This window comes from Rhamphochromis longiceps, linkage group LG3 (genome assembly GCF_057381845.1).
Source record: "Rhamphochromis longiceps isolate RC_006_pf linkage group LG3, R_longiceps_female_GT1.1, whole genome shotgun sequence".
NCBI classification, from domain to species: Eukaryota; Metazoa; Chordata; class Actinopteri; order Cichliformes; family Cichlidae; genus Rhamphochromis; species Rhamphochromis longiceps.
In genome coordinates, this window is record NC_140559.1 from 35,303,648 (window position 1) to 35,325,722 (window position 22,075).

Sequence of the window (22,075 nt, forward strand, 5' to 3'; positions counted from 1 at the left end):
TACGATGTTGGTTTGTGGTCCTTCTGTGCGTCTATGTGCTGTTTCAAAGCACAGACTCTTATTTTGTTGTACATAGTATAGTCCGTAGGGGGCAGTGTTGTCAACAAAGTTCACCATCTATCTGGCTTCAGTCGTGTGCATGTGTGTTTGTGTGTGTGTGCGTTGCCAGTTGACCGTTGACCATCCATCCTGTTTTGAAGCAGACAGTTGGAGTCAGCACACAAGCTTGAGGCTGTGAGATGTGCAAACATGCAATCCCACTCATGATGTTTGACCTGGAAATGTATGGCAGCGCTACAGGAAGTTAGAGGGATTAAAGATGATGTGGAGAAACCGGAAGAAGAGACAGAAAACAAGCTGACCAGTGTAAGATATCCATGAGCTCACTGGAACAAAGGATGGGTCAGCTGTAAAGGTCGAGATGATTCCTACAGCAATAAGCATATTTATGCATTACGCAACAGAAAGGTGACGATTCCCAGTGTTTTTAGAAGCTTTCTTTTGAGACATTTTCCACTTGGTGCTCCAGAAGTAGCAAAATATCCACTTCACTGACTTTCAGTGAGATGTTTCTCCACTTGTCTCTCACACGCACAGTGTCGTTTAGTTTTTCTCTTGTCTCTGAAGTAGAAGTTTTGTGTGGAACAAATGGAATCTAGATTGGTCACCAGCGCGGAGTTGGTGGAATAGACGTAAAATATGAAACATTGTGTTGACTTCTTAATATGTTGTGTAGGATCATTTTATTCTGAAAAGAATATTAATCATAAATCAAAAGACATGAACCGGTGAGCAGTCATTAGTACATTTTATTTACACACAGCCCTAAATTTCCAATTTCCCTCGGGATGAATAAAATATCAATCAATCAATCAATCAATCAATCAATCACTCAATCAATCAATCAATCAATCAATCAATCAATCAATCAAATGCCACTCTGTGCTCCAATCCACCACATTCAAAAACAAGGTTTCATGCATAGAAAAAAGAAAGTCCTGTCTAAGTTCAGATGATTTGCTATATTTTTGGCATTTAAAATCATTAATAATTGTGCATGTTTTATTCTCAGGTGTCCTCCTGTATACAAACAAACAATTTGGCTTATTGGAATTTCTTTCGTGATTATTTTTTGGAACCCATTTTCTCAAAATGTTTTAATTCTTCTCCCAAACACAATAAAAGAGTGTTCCTTTTGATTTTAAGATTGCTGATAGTGTAAAACCCGCTATAGTAGTCAATCATACCCTCTGCAACAACTGATAAGTGAGTTTGCTACCCATAAAGTGGGATTGTTGGCCAGTCTCTGCACAAAACATATATTATTAACCAACTCCCCCTTAATGACACCTCTCTAATTCAGTTTACAGAACTCAGCACTGTCTTCATTAGAGTAAAAAAGCAAAAGCCCAGCATAGAGCGGCTCAGTGAATGTGGTCTGGACTGTGTGGAGGAGGGTCATGGTGTCAGAGACGCTGTAGAAGGACAGAACACCTGCTCTGTGATTCATGTACACTCCTATCCTGGAGGACGGAGGGCCACAGACGTCAGTGCAGACTTTGTTGTACCAGAATATGTAACTGTTTGTGTAACAACGCAGTGACCAAGATTTGTCATTGAATCCAAATATACGTTGCTCTGAGTCACCTGCTCTGCTGATACTCTTGTATGCAACTGCTACCCCGACTCCTCTCCCTCTCCACTCCACCTCCCAGTAACAACGTCCAGTCAGACTCTGTTTGCTCAGCACCTGTTTATATTCAGTAAATCTGCCTGGGTTGTTAGCGTAAGACTGATGTTGCAGCATTAGTGTTGCCTTTCTGTTCCCTGCAGATAATAACAGCCATGTGTTTGCCGTGCTTGGATCCAGTGTGATTTCACGTGAATATTTTAAGAAATCTGCTCTGGTCTTTGGTATAAAAGCACCCACTGTCCATGTCTCGCACAGGATGTCCTGCAGTTTATCTCTGGTCTCTGACACAGCTGCTTTCAGCTCCTCAAAGTACATCTGAGGATAAATATTGATGCTGGATGAGTGTGTAGACTCACTGAGTGCTGACAGTGAGGGGTAGTTGTGCAGAAACTGCTCGTGGTCCTCTGTGTGTAAGAGCTGCTCCAGCTCCTCATCCATCCTCTTCAGCTCAGTGATCTCCTGCTCCAGCTTCTCCTGAGTCTCTCTGACTAGACCCAGTTCAGATTCCTGCTGGCATCTGATTTGCTGCTTCACATCATTGCGTCTTTTCTTGATGAACCGGATGAGCTCTGTCAAAATCTTTTGACTGTACTCCACTGTTTTGTCAGCAGAGCCATTGATGACCTCCACCTCTTGTTGAAGTAGCTTCACATCTTTCTCTCGATCTTGGATTGTCTCCTGGATTTTTAGTCGCCTAAGCTCAATGTCCTTTTGCTTCTGCTTTTGGTAGTTCTTGGAGTCCAGTCTGCTTCAGCTCCTCCACTAGATCTGTTAACATGATGTTTTTCTCCAGGAGAGGTCTGGGTGTGAAGGTTTTCCTGCAGTAGCTGTGTCCACAGGGAATAGCTACCGGATCCTTCAGTAAATCTATACAAATTGAACAAGAGAATTTCTCTGAAAAAAAATGATATCCATGTGCCATTTCTCCTCTCAGCAGCAACAAACGTTTAGCTGCATTCAGACTCTACTTTGTGTTACCTGGAGAAAAAGGCGTAGTTTGGATCTTGGCAACATTTATTATAGTTTGATTTTTTTTCCATGATAGCTGCCCTACCATTAAACCATAAAAAGTTAAGCTTTGATCATGTGGGACCACTGACGTGCAGCTGATGACACACTTACTCATTTGAAGTGTGACTCAACTAAAATAAGCTACCAGCAGCATAACAGTGCAATAGCAGTGAGACAGCACTATTTACAGTGATAGCATACGACAAATGTAAGCACAAAAGCAAAACCAGTAAAAAGTATAACATCACTACTTCACACTTTATTTTAACAGTGACTAAGGTAACTTATCCTTTGTGTGTCGTATATGTTTTAGGTATTATATGTTATAAATTATGTGTTGTATATTGGATTGAGCGTTTTAATGTAACCATATAAGTAATTTTCATTCACCGCAATCTTGTTGCGTTTGAAATAGTTGCTTCAAAGACCAGGACCAAGTCTGCAGTCAGCTGTTGTCTTCAAAGTGACTTTGGTCGACTGGAGGTTGAGAGCGGTGCATGCTCAATCTCTAAATAACTGGATTCAGTTGTTACATTTCAAGAAAAAAATAATATTAAGTACAGCATGAAAAAACACTCCATGAAAATGATAAAGGGCTAAGTCTGGATCATTTTTTTCTTACATCAACCTTAACAGACTCCAGGGGCACTCCTACACGTCTTGACACTCGGTAGGGAGGTTTGAAGTTTTTTTTGGCAGCTTCAAAGCAAAACACACTGGCCACAAGAACATTCAAGAACGGTTTATCAGGTTAAACTTCACAATGTTTTAATTTTATTACTGTTTGTGCGGTTCTATGTTCCTTTGCTTTTGTTTAGTCTTCACCCTTGTGCTATGACTCTGCAGTTTGCTTGTAATACTTTGACATCCTTATCTCATGTTTTTGTCCGCCCTCACAAAGTAATAAGGCTCATTAAATCTGACCTCTTGCCACTGTTGACCTTTAGGGGTCAGAAGTGTCAAGTGGTTTAGCTGCTGTTACTTGGGCCTCACAAATGGGAGTCCCGGTGGTCATTTTCCACACGTGTTTTCACACGGCTGTTCGCACACTGGCCTCTTCACAGCTATTAGGAGGCATCTGGACAGCGTGATGGAATCTTCTTGCAGGATTAAGTCAATTTATTGGTTATCATAGCATTTAATACCTACCTTTTGAACTTTAGGTGCTGATAATTTGAGTACAGATTAACCTATAATAGAGCGAATAATGTAGCCAGATGCTTCCTTTTTTGCTCTTGCTCTTAAAACAAGACTTATGTTTAGTGGAAGGTCAGTAAAAATATTTGGTTAAAGGAGTAGTGATGGTAACTGATAATGCCTACAAGTTCTGCATCTCTGAGAAGTATCCAAGCATTTTGTTGTCGACTCCTTATTACAAGCCCCAACTCGAATGTTGTGGTTCAGTTGCTACTTGCCCAGCACTGCCTGGTACATCATCCATGTCATATAAAAGTTGTGTTCCCAGACAGCAAAACTGTATTCTTAGGAATGTTTAAACGTCAAATATGTTTCTGGTGAGTATAAATTTCCAGGTGGATGAGTCATGCCTTATACCTGGAAATAAGGGAGAAGCTTCTACATCAGGTTAAGGAAGTACGGTTAGAGAAGTAACCTTTAGTCAAGTAAATGGAAGAAAGTATAATTCAGTAGCATTTCAGCAGCGTTTATTTACTTTCAATATGAACCAGAGAGCTCTTCAGTAATAAAATGATTATAAAGTAAATGCTAAGTGCTTCATTAAAAATAGAAGTCTAGTTTGAGGGGTTTTTGTCCATAAAATACACTTCACAAGTAAACAGTCTCAACAAAAATAACAACAGGTTTAACCCCTCTGTTCTTTGACCTACGTCTTTGGACACTTGATTGGCTGAGTGGCATCAGGGATGATAGGTTACAATGCATTTTGATCTATGTACCTCCAGTGACTACTGCAAAGGACAAAGAAGAAAGCTGTGCACATTAAAATAACTGTAAATAATAGAAAAAAACCTGTGCAGAGTGAAAAAAATTCCATTAAAATCTAATCGGTCTAGATCCGTGTTGAACAGCATGTCCCTCCAGCTGTTGGTGAGCTAGGTTCTATGTAACTAGCACATGGCTAGTAAGTCCTCCGTTTATGAACTTGGATTTTGAAACCTTGAGTTTAGTGTTGTTGGCCAAATTAGTATGACACTGGAGGGCAAGTTTTTTGTTTGTTTTTCTTATTTTAAATTAAATGCTGGGAATTTCTTGTTTGTTACTTATTTAACTTCACAGGGTGACATTAGCTTTTTTTTGACACTGCTATGTTAGCTATTTTGAGGCAGAAATTAGCATAGTTGGCTGGGAGTGGTAAGTGGTAAGATATCAGTAAATCCTTTGAAACCGGTCGGAGTTGGCACGCTCCGTTTTGCATAACTATTTTTAAATCCCTGTAGAACTGGAACCACGTAAGCTAGCGCAATGATTTTTTTTGCATATGAAACCGGAGGAGTTGTACTTACATCTTATGCCATCAGTTTGCCCTAGGTCATGGTTTCCTTCCACATATAGCTTTGCAAAAATTGCATAAAAAGCACTTGCAGCAACAAAAACATAATATTCCAGAAACACGCTTTGCCGATCCAATCAGCTGTTCAAAACACTTCCTACATTGGAATAGACGTCAGCGCGAACTATCGCATGTCCGCCATTACCTGCCCGAAACCAGAAGTGACGTCATTTCCCCTGAAAATGTAGATTTTTACCTTCGGGGCCTTAAAAGCCTGTAGTGGTATTTTTAAAAGTCATGTTTGACTGTATGCTTTTCTGTATCGTTTCTGGGATGCTTAGAACTCATATTGCACTGCTGGAAATGGTTTATTTTGATGCATATGCTGTTTTTGTGCAAATTTGCATTATAATATTTATTTTGTTGAACGGTGCACGGTGGCACGGTGGTTAGCACTGTTGCCACATAGCAAGAAGGTCCTGAGTTCAATTCCACCATCAGGCCGGGGTCTTTCTGTGTGGAGTTTGCATGGTCTCCCCGTGTTTGCGTGGGTTCCCTCCGGGTACTCCGGCTTCCTCCCACCGTCCAAACACATGCAGCTTGTGGGGATAGGTTAACTGGATAATCCAAATTGCCACTAGGTGTGAATGTGAGTGCGAATGGTTGTCTGTCCCTGTGTGTTAGCCCTGCGACAGACTGGCGACCTGTCCAGGGTGTACCCCGCCTCTCGCCCTATGACAGCTGGGATAGGCTCCAGCGCCCCCCGCGACCCTGAAAAGGATAAGCGAATGGATGGATGGATATTTATTTTCGTTTTTCCTGCAGTATATAAAAATTGGTGTATCTCAAAAATAAAACTATGAAGACACTCAAAATAAATTTCCTGTTGTTGGAAACTATTTTGTGCAACTTTTATGTATTTACAGTTTTGAGGGATAAGCCTCTTAAATTTCTCTAACTAGAAATATATGGAAAAAAATCAAAAACGATTTTCAATTTTTTTGTACTTAATTGCACTTTTTTGCAATTTATGTAGTTACTATGGAATTAAAATTTGGGCTATAACGGTTGTATTAATGTATAGCAACTTGAAATGCTCCCCAAAATGGCACTACAGCATGTAAAAGTATAAAGATTGTGGCTCAAGAGTTGGCAGTTCGTCTTGTGATCGGAAGGTTGCCGGTTCGAGCCCCGGCTCGGACAGTCTCGGTCGTTGTGTCCTTGGGCAAGACACTTCACCTACTGGTGCTGGCCAGAGGGGCCGATGGCGCGATATGGCAGCCTCGCTTCTGTCAGTCTGCCCCAGGGCAGCTGTGGCTGCAACTGTAGCTTGCCTCCACCAGTGTGTGAATGTGAGAGTGAAGGAATAGTAGAATTGTAAAGTGCTTTGAGGGTTTCAAAAAGCGCTTTATAAATGCAATCCATTATTATTATTATTATAAGCTCTGGCGGACTTGGTTCTATGGTAGGTCTTAAAGGGTCAAATCAAATCACTTTTATTGTCACATCACATGTGCAGGTACATTGGTACAGCACAGCACACAGGGTTAAAGCTAGTAATTGTGGTTCACGAGCTGTATTCATAAATTGTATATACCGTAGCTGGAACTGTATTAAAATGCTCTAGAAAGTACAAACCCGGTTAAGAAGTCAAGCTCAGTGAGTTAATATTAGCTGTCGTGAACCCTAACAGACAGCTAGCACCTTAGGGACCAGTTAGCGACCACATGGCAGCCACAAGTAACAAGAGGAAGTTTGACTATTCCCTGAATGGTTGTGAGTGGCATCTGGAGTTTTTTTGTAGACAATTAATATGGTTAGTACGTGGCTGTAAACAGATATCCACTGAATGTCTACAACTTGTACACAGACTAATATTACCGGAGCCTGTCAGGAATTCTCTCTTTTCAGTCTTTCGACTAAGAAACTTTATTTTATTAGTAGAACACTCTTCTTGAACACATGGTTTGTTGTGTTTGGAAACACAGTGAAATCTCTGTAAGAACTCCCTCTAACCAACGTCATGGTAACGCCTGCAACATTGGTTCAGCTTTGTTGCTATTTTTCAACCATGACTAGAAGTTGAGAAATTAGTGCCAGCCACTGGTTATTCAACATCAAAATGTTTGGTGCCTCCTGTGCTGTTGGCCAACAGGCTGCTGGTAGAAACTGAGCTACTGCTGGGTACAGTGAGAGAGAAGGAATGGCAGGAGGGTGGAGGTGACAGAGAGGTCTTTAGATGCAGGGACTATGGCTGGTAGAGGGACAGAGCGGGTGCAATAATAATGGAGAGAAGATGGAGCTGCCAGACAAGAGGGAAAAAGGAAGACCACTATCCTTGAAACATGGTAACTATTATTCCCTGGATTTGGCTTTACTGGGTCAGAACTGGTTCTCGGGCAGCTTTTAATATCCGCTCACACTTGAGTAGATATGCTATGCTGTAGTATCCTTCCTCTGGTCGACTACTCCTTTTCTATTTTTCTTCTGAGCTCCACTGTCCTGTCTGTCCTTTTTATAGAGCTTTTATCCTGTCGTTTTAATCCTCCTCCTACTCAGTCCCTCCCTCCCTCCATTTACTTACTTCCCTCCTTCAGGCGCTTCTTCTCTTTCTACCTCGGCCCTCCTTTCTACCTCCTTTCCTCAAGTCATCCTCTAAAACCTCGCCTCTTTTTACCCACTTCCATCAGCTTACCACCTCCTTATTTTTTTCCCTTCTTCTCTTTATGTAACTATTTCTTCTTATCTGCCTCCTTTCCTGTCTCCTGAATTAACACTCTCTCGCCTTTTTCTACGACCGGTCACTTGTATCTCATACGCCGTTTTTCATCACTTCTGTTTTTCTTTCTTATATCTCAGTTTAACTTGTCTGACTTCTAATTTCCCGCATATATCTTGTCCTCTTTCCTGTGTCCCTATCTCATTTTCATCTCCTTTTTAGACCCTTCACACTTTCCCTTTTGTCCTCTGCATTTTGTTTCCTTCATTCTTCTTCTAACCTTATACTGCTTTTCTACTTATTCTCTCCTGTGGTCTCCTTAGCCTCTTCCCCATTTACCCCTCCCACACCTTCCTCCCGCCCTTATCTTTGCTCATTTTCTAACTACTTGTTTCCTATTATGCCCCATCTTTCTTTCCATTTCCTCTCCTTACTTATTCCGTGACACTTCTTCATCTTCCCTACCTCTTTCCATCACCTCTTCCTCACCCATATTGCTCCTTTTTTGTTTCCTCCTCTGTCTTGTGTTTATGTTTTCAGTTCCTGAAAGTCAAGTCAGCATGCGCCACTCCTCCTGCTGCTCTCGTAATCACACTCATTCTCAGCCCTCCCCATTCCCCAGTGCCCTCCTCTCTCTCACACTGTGTATATCCCATTCGGCCACTTTCCGCATTAACTCCTAGTCGTCAGTTTCATTCAGCTCAGAGCTGATATGCGGCTGTTTCTCTGATCAAAGTCTGTATACAAGGAGGCTCAGAAATCTGGAGGACCACCTGTTGCATTTTGATTGAAAGACGCCCCAATACAGGTACAGACTTTGTGTTTGTTTGAGGGTTGAAGCAAGTGTACTTTGCCATCTGCTGCTTTACCTGTCTGTTGTGATTTTCAGTGCTTCTGTTACCTGTCAGAGACCTGAGTGATGATGCACGTCTTTTCTTAATGACTTTCTCTAAATTTATCATTTTATTCGCATCATTTTGAGACCATGGCAGTGTGCTTATGTAAAGACAAAATCTCAAGTATTAGGATGTTTCGTTACACCTAAAACGTCTCCTGTGCTTCCCCGGAAAAGTCTGATATTATGCCTAAAATAAAACTCTCATGTTTCCTAAACAGTTCGTAGAAACAGCAAATGTGGTGGGAGCTCCATTAGCTATAATTAGGTGGGAACATTATTTTGTAAACACCATTAATTCAGTCATTTGAAAATTGTAAATAAGCTTATTTAATTAATCACCTCAAATTAGGTCACGCTTTGGGGGAAAGGAAAACCGTGAAATAACCTGGCACTCCTGAGAAACACAAGGAAAAATACAACCTTTTTTTTTTCTTCAAATGTAGTCAGTTAAAATGTGACTTTAAAAAAAATATTTATACTGCAAATAACACCATATATGTCCATGCATAATGCATAAGCAAAGTTTCAGCATCATCCTATGAATCCACTTCTATTTGTATTCATCTGCTGGCTAAGCTTTGAGTTTCAGACAGCAAGGAGTCTGTGTGAGCCCCTTAAAATCCCTGAGTTTTTCTGTGCTTTTATAACTCGAGTTGTGGGGACATAAAAGTGATAACAAGCTCAGTCTGTGGGGACCTGTCTTTATTGTTGGGGACATAAAGCATGCAAAATGTAACATTTTAGAGTGAAGAACAGAGTGTAATGTCTTCTGTAGGGATAAAAACATATTATCCGTGGTTGTATACTTGCATTACTCATACAGTGGGGACATACAGATTTATGTGACCACTTAGTGAGGACTCGACTACTTTTGGTGATGAAAAGCGCATCCTTATAATCTACAACATTTCACATTACGTGACAGGATGAAGACTAGAGTGTAATCGCTTCTAAATTGTGTGTGTGTGTGTGTACTTGTTTTTCTCATATTGTGGGGACAAATGTATTTACACAGCTGCTTACTGGGGACTTGACTTACCTTTGCAGATGAAAAGCACATTTATGATGTAAAAAATTAGACATTTCAGGATGAAGACTAGAGTGTAGTTTAGTCTTTTGTGTGTCTGTGTGTGTGTGTGTGGCAACATGCCAGTTCAGTCAGGACTGACACAATACCACTGCTGTGACGACGCAGGATCCGTCTTTGTGGCTCGGCCGTCAGTCTTTAGCACTGCCAAGGGGCCTATTAGCTCTGCCTGTCTGTTTATGCGTGTGTCTGTGTATGTTTGCACATGTGTGTGTGTGTGTGTGTCTCTTCCTGTCAGTGAGCAAGCAAGTATCTTTGCATACTAATGTATGTTAAGCTCACTCTGTGAGGTAGTTTTTGACAACATCCTAATTAGACCAGCCACCGTTCCTTATTTATTCTAAGAAAAACAAGACGTGGAGCTGCATAATGTGAACATAATGTTCCTTCATTAGAAAGGATCAAGGAACCACAGAAGGTACTGCACGTATTAGTTGCATGTGTGTGTGTTTAACATATTGAAAGGAAGGGAGGAAATAAAAAAGTCATTTGTGTTATCACGAACTGTTTCATTCTTTCAAACGAGATAGTGTTTTTGAACAAGCTGGAAATCTGCTTTACCATGTCACTTTGTCTAGGATTTTGGTATTTTAATTAATAAATACAGTACATTATTTTGTGGACCAGCTTTATCCACTTGTCCCTTGTGGCACTTACTTCATAAACCTCCATATAACAGTATTAGGACGGAAAGGGTCAGTTTATATATTAGACCTATTTATAACTTAAGCTTTACAGAGAGCCTACGGGATTCTTATTGTCCCTCACCAGTGAAGCGGCAAAGCCATTATTGCAGCACGAACAGATAAAATGCTGTGTTTAGTACAGAACTGGGCATCCAAAGAACATGTTCTGTACACTCTTTTCTTGTGGATGTTTTAAATTTGAAGAAGGAAGCTGTATTAGATTCTACATTTTCAAACAGCCGTGAAGGAGAGTGAAATTAGTAATATAGCTTTTGCTATTATAGAGAACTTTGTGTGTTCAACCAGCCACACGCAATTCGCATACATCCATACCTGTCAGTTTGTAATGGTATTTGATATGTATATGCAGTGGATTGAATGGCTGTTATTAGTTGTTAGTGCCATACATATCTCCACAGGACGCTGAATGGATGTATAGCATGTGTTGTTTCCCAGTTAAATACAGTCAAACTCAACTGTGACCAATGAGTTTCATCCTCATCTTTTTGACTTAACATTTTCTTTATGATATGCTCTAAAGTTTTGCTTTTTGATGCTGTGGTTTATCAAATGTACTCGGTTGGGGGATTGCAAAACGCACCCTTGGGTTTAAATTTACCCTTTCGAAATGTAAGGAACTTCATAGTTTTTATAATGTTGCAAGATTACATTTGCCAGGACATTTAACAACAGAGATCTTACGTGCATGTCTTTGCATGACCACCAGATGTCTCCTACATAAATCTCTCCGGTGCTAATACACCTTCTCAAAACTGGGTCCAGCTCAGTTTCCTTTCTACTCCCTCCTAGACCTGTCCGGGAGGTTCGTCAGTTTCCATGGTCATTTAAAACTTGTATATCCATAAAGGCACAGTATGAACTAAATGGTGTCAGGCTTGCTCAGGGCCCCTCCACAAGATATATCCCTGATTTAGAGAAAAATACTGTAATAGCATTATACTAAGAGGTTCCCAGGGTGCACTTACACAAAGCTTGGTTGCCTTGTACTGTGCCTGAGAATACCTGTAGCCCCTCTACAGTTCACCTTTTTTCATACTGAGCTTAAGTATGTGGTATCAGCTACAGCTTTAGGTTTTCTCAGACAGGTTTAATTTGTAAGATGAAGACCCCACAATAATACAACTGAACCAGGTCTGAGAAATGTACCCAGTAATACCATAGATCAATCACACAGGACAACAGGGGGAGGTCAAGCACACTCAATTAAATTAAATTTTTACTTATATAATGCCAAATCACAAGAGCAGTCGCCTCAAGGCGCTTTATATTGTAAGGTAGACCCTACAATAGTACATACAGAGAAAAACCCAACAATCGTATGACCCCCTATGAGCAAGCACTTTGGCGACAGTGGGAAGGAAAAACTCCCTTTTAACAGGAAGAAACCTCCGACAGAACCAGGCTCAGGGAGGGGCGGCCATCTGCTGCGACCGGTTGGGGTGAGAGCACTCATGCACAGTATGGATCATCTGGTTTAAGTACACCCTTGTTTAGAATCTATAGTTGAAGAAGAACGAGAAAAATCTTTTTTTCATATGTACCAAATGTTTTTACCTGATTGCTCATGCGTCTTTGCTTTTGTGTCGCTTAATCAAAATTATGAATTGTCTGATAAAATACATATTTTCTCAACCTTGGCAGTATAAGCATCAGGATATTATGCAAAATACACAAAAAGAAAAACTGTGTTACACAGGGTCATCATTAAAGAGAGCATATACATAAAGACTGGGGCACTTTACATGAATAGAATAGGATCTTGTGTCAATTATTTCCTTTTATGTACTCTGTAAGGAAAAATATTAATGTTGCTCCACAAGGGGGTCTTTAAGGAATCATTGACCACCCTGAACATTTTCTCCTTTGTAACTTTTCCTTGGACCTGAACAGTTTCAAAAACCCTGCTGTATGTCAGCCAAAAAGTTTTTTGGGATTCAGGGATAAATCTTGCTTTTTCCGGCTGATAATTCGACCCTGCAGGGGTTTAAAATCGTGGGCAATTGCAGTATATTATTCGTGGCTTTATTAATACACATTGCATTACAGTTACATACACTCTAGTTTTCAAGTATTCCCAGATGTTTGGTTGAACAGGAAATCAATAGTTGTCTCAGCAAATAAATAAGCAATGTTATTATGTTAATGGAAACAATTAAAATGTTCTTGTAATTCAGGAAAAATGAACCACCTCCTCACCTCCTGGTAATGAATGAGAACGAGAGGCAGTATTTATATTTTGCCTCATTTGCACAGTTTGGCCAAGAAGGTAGGAGGTGGGTGGGGGGCAGAACAAAATGCTGAGGTTAATGATGTGCACGGCGAGAAGCACCCAAGGGAGAGATGACTATACACAAAACAGCAGCGTGGGGGGGGGGGGGGGGAGTGAAAAGCATCCGAGAGCTCTCACACCATGTTTCTTACTGTGTTGTGTCATCAGACGGGGGCACAGCATCAGAACAAGGTTATATGACCTGCTTTTAAATGCAAACTCAAAAACGGGCCCAGTTTTAGCAGGTGCTGCTTTGAACAACACGTCCTTCATTGCAGTGATCAGTGTCCTGTTTGATCTGCTGATTTGCTTCTTTCAAGCTCCGCAAGGTCTCATCTCTTATGTGTTTATCTGTCATCACGTTTCCAAGTTCTGTGAGAAGTCAGAGTTTATTTTGGTAAACATCTGGGGAAAAAATGAAAAAGCTTTTCTTTTACTGTCTAAAATCAGTAATGAGAGGTTTAGGTCATTGTATTCCACTTTCTGCTACCTTCCTGTGTGGTTTGTCTTTCATGTGGCTGCACTGCCTCATTTCCTAGTTCCTGGTATTGAAAACTCATGATTGTACAAAAAGAGAAAACCTACAGAGTGAAGGAGGGTCTTATTTTAATAGTCAACTAAGTCAACAATACTCTTTTTAAATCTTTTTTTCTCCTTGTTTTCATGGTGAAATGGATTGGAAAGATTGGAAAGTAGTTACTACGATCAAATACTTTGTGTAAAATAGTCTTGAGTTTAGAATACAGTGATTTCTAGTTAGTTTTACATCAGCAAAATTTTTGTATCACAAGAGGAAAAAGAGCACAGAGCCAGACATGACACATTTCCCACACATTATTAATGAAAATAAAATTGTATCTGTAGCCGAGTGACTCAACATTTATCAAACCATTCCTGACAATCTTTACCATAAATGATGGACTTTTGAAACATTCATTGCCGATTTGATGTAATCAGAACATCGTGAATAGCAGCGCTCACTTACTGATTGTAGAAATGCTGGATTGTGGTTGGTGAACATAATTGTTTTAAACTTGGTTGAAGCAGAGTGAGATTGTTTAACACTGGGGAAGCAGACACTGGGATCACAGCTGGTAATAACAGGGTAGATGCCAAAATGTAGCCTCCGAAGATTACAAAACATTAACTTGCAAAAGTTTGCATATTTTGGTAATGTTAGCCACAATGATCACCCAGATATTGGCAGCATTAAGGGCTTGAATTTAAGGCAGCTCGTCTTGGTTTTCAACTTTCACCTGGACCCACGTGAGCTGAATAACTCACATGATGTCTCTGATGTCTCACAAATGATTCATAGCTTTCCCCTGTGACTCTTAATGACTCACAGGATGACAGAGTGGGTCAGACGTTTCCAAGGCGAGATTGCCAATAGGGGTTAATATCAGGCACTCTGCATGAACTTCTAGAGTTTTTGGTAGTAGTGTCCAGTCGAGAAGAAAAAGACTGGCATGGTATTCCAAACCACTGACCTTAACAGCTATGGGAAGTGCTACCGTAGTAAAAAAAAAAACAAACAAACCAAAAAAAACAAAAAGGAGAAACTCTAATGGTTGCTTCTGCAACCATTAGAGTTTCTTCCCAGTGAACGAATCTCAGTACTTACAGTTTACATCACGGGCATGAATGTCATGGTAATTTGGGGTTTTTAATGACTTCTTTGAACTGTTCTTTTTCCAGGGTGGAAAGAGTATACATCTTTCTGACTTTAGAAAAACAAGAATTGGTGTGCAAAAGTATTTGGGTGTATTTTATCTTTTTTATCATCATCTTATGAGATTTGTTTTCTTTCTATGGACAATAGGTCATAGGAGATTGATTTAAAATACATACCGGCTCAAATAAATACACACACTCACTTAAATCTTTTAATAAGTGGTGCTGAAGGACCTACAATGTCTTTTAACTTGTCAAGGCCAAGGCCTATAACCTTCTCATTAGTGATCATGATTGCTACAACAGGTAACTTCTCTTTACTACCATAAAAAGAATTTGTTTGACACTCATAGGATTGACCAATACTCGGGACGATGGAAAGGTCCAAGGCCACCAAAAAGCCCAAAATACCAAAGATTTGGCCAAAGGTGCAATACTGAGGTGCAACTTGCTAAGAGACATTTAATCAATTATTAGTCGGGATGTGAATGTATTTGGGCCTGCATGCATACATTTGAACCTGTGTAGAGAAAATCCAAAATAAATTCAAACTTGTTCACCAATTCTTGTTTATTTTATTGATTGATTGATTTAAATCATCAAAGATCTATGCTGCACAGTCATTCCACCCTGAGAAAAGAACAGCTTGTGTTTAAACTTCTGAGCACAACTGAAATTGTTAATGAAAGCAGAGATTGAGATATGCTGACCCATCCTGAATGTGTGGTGAGACCGTTCAAACATCCACCAAGAGAGAAAATACACATAAGGTATAGGTTTAAAAACTGCTCATGAGATATGACATTTAACTTAAATGTCATGTCTAAAGTTTGGCATTTCATACAGCAGACCATATTCCCTGTGGTATTGTTTTCCACTGAACCCTGCTGCTTTGAGTGAGTCCATGTTACCAGTTTTAGAAAATGTGGATGAGGCCTCAGCGCTCTTTTGTGGGAAACTTTCATCATTCATCATTTCACTTTCACCACAGCCTATTTGTCTGGTTGTGTTTAGCATTAAGAGCAAAGTAATTTTGTCCAATCACGCTGTGCAGTCTGCATTTAGTCATGAGAAAATCATGCACACGTGGATCTGTTTCCACACTCCCGTAGTGCACAGCGAGACCTTCAGAGAATAAAAATGAAAAGATAGCATGACTGAACAAAGCGAGAAGACACAAGAAATAACACAACTGTGAGAAGTGTGAAGTCATACTTACTAAATATTTTTATGTATAAAAGGTTGTCATAAATGTTTATATCAACCTATCATACGAGCCTTGAACTTGACCTCCGGGTACAAAGAACCACTTTATGGCACTTTAATTGTAATCTGCTATCTATATCTGATAGCGGTTAACATTTGACCACCACAAGCAGCTGTTTTTTGGACACATGTACAAATGTCTGTTGTGATTTAACCACAATTCTCATGTTAGCTGTTGTTTATAACTGTTTGTAAAACCTTACTAGACCAACTGGCATGCATCAGCAGCATGCTAGTGTTTTATGGGAACAATTAAAATCCATAAACATAATATTAGTGGTCTTTTTCTGGACTGGAAAATAAAAAGTGGGTTGGGTCTACTAGCCATTTCATTTGGGGCTAGCTCATGAGCACCATATGCTACACCCTGAACTGCAGCCAGTTTCTTTAGACTGCTGTGGAGTTATTAGTACAAAACAAATTTCACAGCAGTTGGTGATGTAATCACAACCTTTAATCTTTTGATTTGTGTTGCTGAACAAAACTATTCTTATCTACAAAACAATCCAAATTTGGAGGTCAGGGAGGAGGAGGGTGTGGATGACGACTAGGTCATCTCAACTTTGATGCTATGTTCCGGCTTTTCACGAAGTTTCATGAAGTTCAGCTTTAGTTTGGGAGTTGACCGACAGTTTGTCAATTTTTTTTTAGAATAATCAGCAGAGAAACATATTGTCACTAAATATGATCCTATTAGTTAATAGTTTTTCAGTATAAAGTTCTTCTCTTCTACATTTTTTGTCATATTTTACTTTTTCCTTGCTAATTGTATCTGACACCTGTGGAGAATATTATTTCATCCAAAGTACTTTAAATGTTTATTGAATACAATGCATAGTCAAAGTCTAAAGTGGGGTCTTTAGATCTTTTTGGCTTAGGACCTTCTTCTCATGTTTCGGATCTCCTTTAGTTTTTAACAAAGAGACGTTTCCCTACAAACTTCCCATGCGGTTTCATTTAACCACACGCCACAAGAATTTGAGGCACAAAGATGTAAAGTTATCCCATCTGGACGTAATTTTTACAAACTAAAAGATTACAGAAGTTGGCACAATCCTCCAACAAGAGTGGGGAACCTAACCCCAATGTGGTGAACCAGAACAACCATTGGCATCGTGGCAAACAGAGGTGGTTTGAAGTCACCTCAGATCATAGAAGTAAATCAACGAGTTGCTAAAGACAGTTTGGACGTATTGGTTACTTGATTTGCACAGTTCCTATACGCTTGGGCTCTCTGAAAAGTCGCACAGCATGCATATATTAGAAACACATGCTTGTCTGACAGGGTGAACGGGTTGTGGAGCACAGACTTAAGATCTGGAATGAGATTGTATGCTTCTTATTAACCTGCGGCCGCTTCATCCCTCCATTAAACACTCCCCCCATTACCCCTCCGCGCTTCCTCTCAATATTCACCTGATATTGTTTTTCCTGTTTTCTTAGCATCTCTTAAAATCTCTTGATTCTACCATTCTTCTTCTACTCTTCATCTCCATCCTTATTTATTAGCTCTGTGATTTAGCTCCTTGCCCTCCTACTTGCTGCTCGGTGAGAATCTAGTAGAAGGTAAACCGTGTTGAGGTTAAAATTGAATGTTCTCCACATTTCCAAAGAGAAACTGGGATCAGCCCTAACACTTACAATGCCTTCAAAAGACTTTAAGCTAATTCTTAGCTTATTCGATCTGTGACTGTGTCTCAACCACTGAAATGTTTACCACAGCAAAGAAGTACTTCTTAACACTTTGGGCCTTCAAGTAAACTAAGGAGCATGAGAATATATAGTGTGTGTACAGTGATACGTTACAATGTATACCATCTATGACTTTGTGTTTAAACTGTGCAGTTCAATCTTACCACCTTACAGAGATAGTAGCATTTTAATATTTTGGGCTTCAAACTGTTGCCACAATGGACAAAAAAGCCTTACTTACATTAAATAATACAATAATAACCCTAACCCTTAAGTTTAGGGAAAAAAATCACAAAAATGTGAAAACTGCGAAACTTGCTTTGGGATGGATTTAGAAGTTTCCCTCCAAGTTACTTGAAAATGTAAAATTCCCACCTTGAAATAGTTCGAAATTGCTAGGGCATTGATAGTGTGGTGAGTTTTTGAATATTGTTTCAGAAGATAAATATTTAAATGAGGAATGGTGAAAACTCATTTTTAAAAGCAGATTTAATTTCCCTGTTGTCCATTCAAGATCAGGTCCTGTTTGTACACTGTTGTATAATCTTAATATTTTCCAGCTTTAGCCAGTGCTCGCTATGAAGATGTTTGGCAGCCTGCTAGAGAATTAAGGGGGTATCTAGGCTCTAAGCAAAGATAGATTTAAAGAAATCGGAATACCTTTTGATTAATAACATTTTATCAATATGAGATACAGTAAAGCAGGCTAATCTGGAGTTGCAGTTGGTAATGGTTACTTCTTATAGTACTTCCATTTATTGATGCACCAATATTATTATCATGTTGCCTTCAAGCAGAAAAAAGCTGAAAATGTTTGTAGATTAAACCTCACTAAGTAAAACAGTAGAAATCCTTGATACAGTGTTTTTAATTTCCTGTTTTGTTTTTTCTTTTTTGTATGAGTTAGAAAGGGTTATTCTTCGAAATTACTAAAGTTGAGTTATTTTTTTTAATCAAGCAGTTTTATACCAAGATTGGCCCCAATAAACCTTATAAACAGGCTCATCTAGAGCCACAGAAGACTTAGTATAAAATATGCAATGTAATTTAGGTTTGTTGTTATGACAAATGCAGGCTTCCTGTGTTAAACTTGTGGATTTCCCCCTTTTTTAAAAGGTCAGGTTGTGTCTGCAGAGATTTAATGAGCTTTCACTGTGCAAAGATCTCAAGGTCAACAGACAAAAAGGGCATCACAATAGGTTTTTGTAATAAAAGGCTAAGAATAAAAATAAATACAGGCTTAAGACTAGTGAAAACAAATGAACGCGCTGACTTTTTTGACTAGAAACATGGTCTCTTTCTTTATCTTGTTACACAGTGATAAAAGCAAAGCTCACAGCTGAATTCTCTGTTTTTGCTTTTGAAGATTTTTTTTGCCTTTAAGTAGTTGATGGTTGGTTGGCAATGGTCAGAGATTGCATGTCAGTGGAGATTTTTGTTTTGTTTTTTTAGTTTGAAGACCATCTGGTACCTGTTGATTAATGGCTTGTGTTTCTATAGGTATTTTTGTGTCCTCTGTATCCTTTAACCATCTCTTTTCTCTGCAGGGGGATCACACGTGGGCCACCATGTTGGGACAGAGCGTGCGGTTACAGCCAGTTCCCATCCAGAGCCTATCGGAGCTGGAGCGAGCCAGGTTACAGGAAGTCGCTTTGTACCACCTGGAGGAGAGGGACCTGGACTTCAAGATCAGCATCCCTAAAGGTAAGGGGGAAGGACAGAGATGGTGTTTCTAAAGGATCTGATGGTGGTTGAGTGTAAACTGATTTCTTAACTCGATTCCTCAATATTTTCCAAAGTACTTCCATTTTTTATTAGCACTCATATACTACCTTTATTGATTTGGAGGCTCGAATATTCAAGATTTTAAAAAAAAAATGTTAGTTTAAGGCATACATATTTGATCTTTACCCGAAAGAATTTGGACTGATGGAATCTGGGACTAAACAAAAATGGGCGTCATGGGAGTTGAACCTTTGTCTGCCATATCATCCTGAGTACTGGCCTATTCATTTATGCCCTCTGTAATGGGAATTTGTTTTTAGTCTGTATCTTCTGACTTGTTTGAACTACCCTACTAACTCCTGAGGCACTAAACAGAGGACATCCTGGGCTTTATATTAATATGTCATGTGTTTGGGTGGCTTCTTTTAGCTCCAAAGAGGCAGGAAATCATAAATAAAGTTAAATAGGAATATTCTTTTGTCCTTGGTTCTCAGGAGGATATAAAAGTCTTGAGGATTATCCTTCTTAGTCACATCTACCTCCTTATTACCTTGGTTTCATAGTATTAGGTTTTACTGGTTTTGAGGCATCAAAGGATTTGGTTTGATTTTTTAAATAAAAAAAAGCAGCATTATTTGAGTTAAAAGACACCCTTCGTTACATTGACCATCATGGAAGGATAACCTGTAATTTCTGGGTTTCCAGGCTGCCAAGTCCTACATCGGCTTACGTTTTATTGGTTTACTGAAAATGGGCAACTTTAGAAAAGCTAAACTATAAATAGTAAATAAGTTACTTAAGTAATTGTGAAACATAACAAATAACCCCAATCTGAGAGAAAATCAGTTTCCTCTGACACATAATTGAGAATGCTGTTAAGTCACATGCGAAAGTAATTGTTTGGAAATGGGCCTAAACTTTGTGTAACTTGCATAGACATGTGATAGCCAGAGTTCAAGTGTTGCCAGAGTATGTTTTGTGTTTCTGTTGATTTCTGAAATAGCATTTAAGTTGCAAATCAGTTTTTAAATTTGGCACAATCCCCTGTAGGGAAGGCAAGGAGGTAAAGACACTTCACCCGTTGCCTACTGGTGGTGGTCAGAGGGCCTGGTGGCGCCAGTGTCCGGCAGCCTCGCCTCTGTCAGTGCGCCCCAGGGTGGCTGTGGCTACAATGTAGCTTGCCATCACCAGTGTGTGAATGTGTGTGTGAATGGGTGGATGACTGGATATGTAAAGCGCTTTGGGGTCCTTAGGGACTAGTAAAGCGCTATATAAATACAGGCCATTTACCAAAGGTTTAAAAACATGAAAAAATGCTATGTCCGACCATTAAATTCATAGGGACAGGGCATGATAGTTACTCCATTACAATAGCTTCCCAGAATAGTGAAACTGATGAAGGACAACTTTGTTTTTGTCACCATTGCTGCCAATTTAATGCAGTTAAATTTCATTAGTCAGTCTTAGTGGTGAGGCGGATTGGTCGTCATGAGGTTTGAGAATAAAAGTTCACGATGACCTGGTGAGTATGGCGCCAGTTTGGTTAGCCACACTCAGCCAAACTTAGACTGAACTGCCCTAAAGCAAAAACAACAACTCAGTCTGCCAGGGGAGCCATAACAGCTTGTCTGTGAATCTGAGGAATGAGCATAAAGCAGGAAGACATTAAGGATCATCTGGAGCGGAATCCAGGGTGTCAGATTGATAAGGAAGGGGAAAGGGAGGCAACGTGATTTCTGTTAATTGACTCTTTATCTCAAATAGCATTGGATAGGGTCATGATTTGTCTTTTTTCCCACCCTAGGGGTGATGATATGAGATAGCTGGGTAATATTCACTTCTTAAACCACCGACCAGTACTGCTGTTTCCAAGTCATAGTCTAGCTGGTATTGTTTTGTTTCTGATTTTAAACTTGTGCAGCTGTCCTGGTGTGAGTCATTATGGCAAAATGTGCTATGGGAGACACCTGTTGCAGCAGGAACTCCCACAATTGTGGACGAATTGTTGAATGTTAATACAATTGATTTATGCAGTAGTGTTGCATAAACACTGCTTTTACAGGGGTGTGGGTTTTCCAGATATGGCTATTTAGTTTTCGTGTAACAATGTAAAAATGGTGACTGATGAAGCATAGGTTCAAATGTCAGCACATTAACAGGGGTTGTAACCTGTGCGTTGTTGAGATGGTCATTGTCGTTCCACCAAGTATGTGGCTAGAGACTTGGCACACATGTAGTACACCTTATGGGTTACTTGTAATTTAATGAATTAGTTCTTCCAAACTATACATGACTATTTGATATTTGTGCATATATATTTCCATTTTCACTTTCTCACGATTTCGTTCCCCGCCCTCATTTATACCTCATCCTCTTCCTTGACTCAAACTTCCTCTCCTGAACTGACACATAAACACGCATAAATATTTTTATTTGTTCCTAATATTGTGGCAGTTACTTCTTTTCAGCAGATGTGACGGCTGAAAAGAAGCCAGCTAACCAACAATAAAAGCTGGTTATAAGCTAACATTAGCTAATGCTAGCTAACATTACCTAAAATTATGCCAGCTAACGTTAGGCTCGAGTAGCTTAAAAATCACACTTTACCTCTTATAAAAAGTTACATTCTCACATTGCATCAGTTTATTGAGTGAGTATCCGGATACAATAAGGTTTGATCTATTTCAAAGAAAGTTTCACCAGTGCTGGCTAAAAGCAGCTAACAGTAACAAAAACAACAGCTAACAGTAGCTCTTAGCAAGAGAAAAGTTAGCGACTCACGTCAGTATCGCTGTCATCAGACAGAACAAAAAAGACATGGACACAAATTGTTGACTAATGGAAACATTAGACTGACAGGCTAT

General features: G+C 39.6%; 1 protein-coding gene across 2 annotated transcripts in view; it reads left to right on the forward strand.

Annotated features, from left to right (window-relative positions):
• The window catches only part of arhgap36 (Rho GTPase activating protein 36), an 84,717-nt gene that overhangs the window by 27,758 nt on the left and 34,884 nt on the right, over positions 1 to 22,075 (forward strand). The window contains exons 1-2 of one of the 2 annotated variants that reach the window (XM_085395465.1): positions 8,320 to 8,701; positions 19,034 to 19,190. In XM_085395465.1, the coding sequence (XP_085251591.1) occupies positions 19,055 to 19,190 (136 nt within the window). In that variant the 5' untranslated portion in view covers positions 8,320 to 8,701; positions 19,034 to 19,054. Of the gene's footprint in view, positions 1 to 8,319; positions 8,702 to 19,033; positions 19,191 to 22,075 lie in introns of those variants that run through there. The other variant, XM_085395457.1, reaches the window with a different exon arrangement.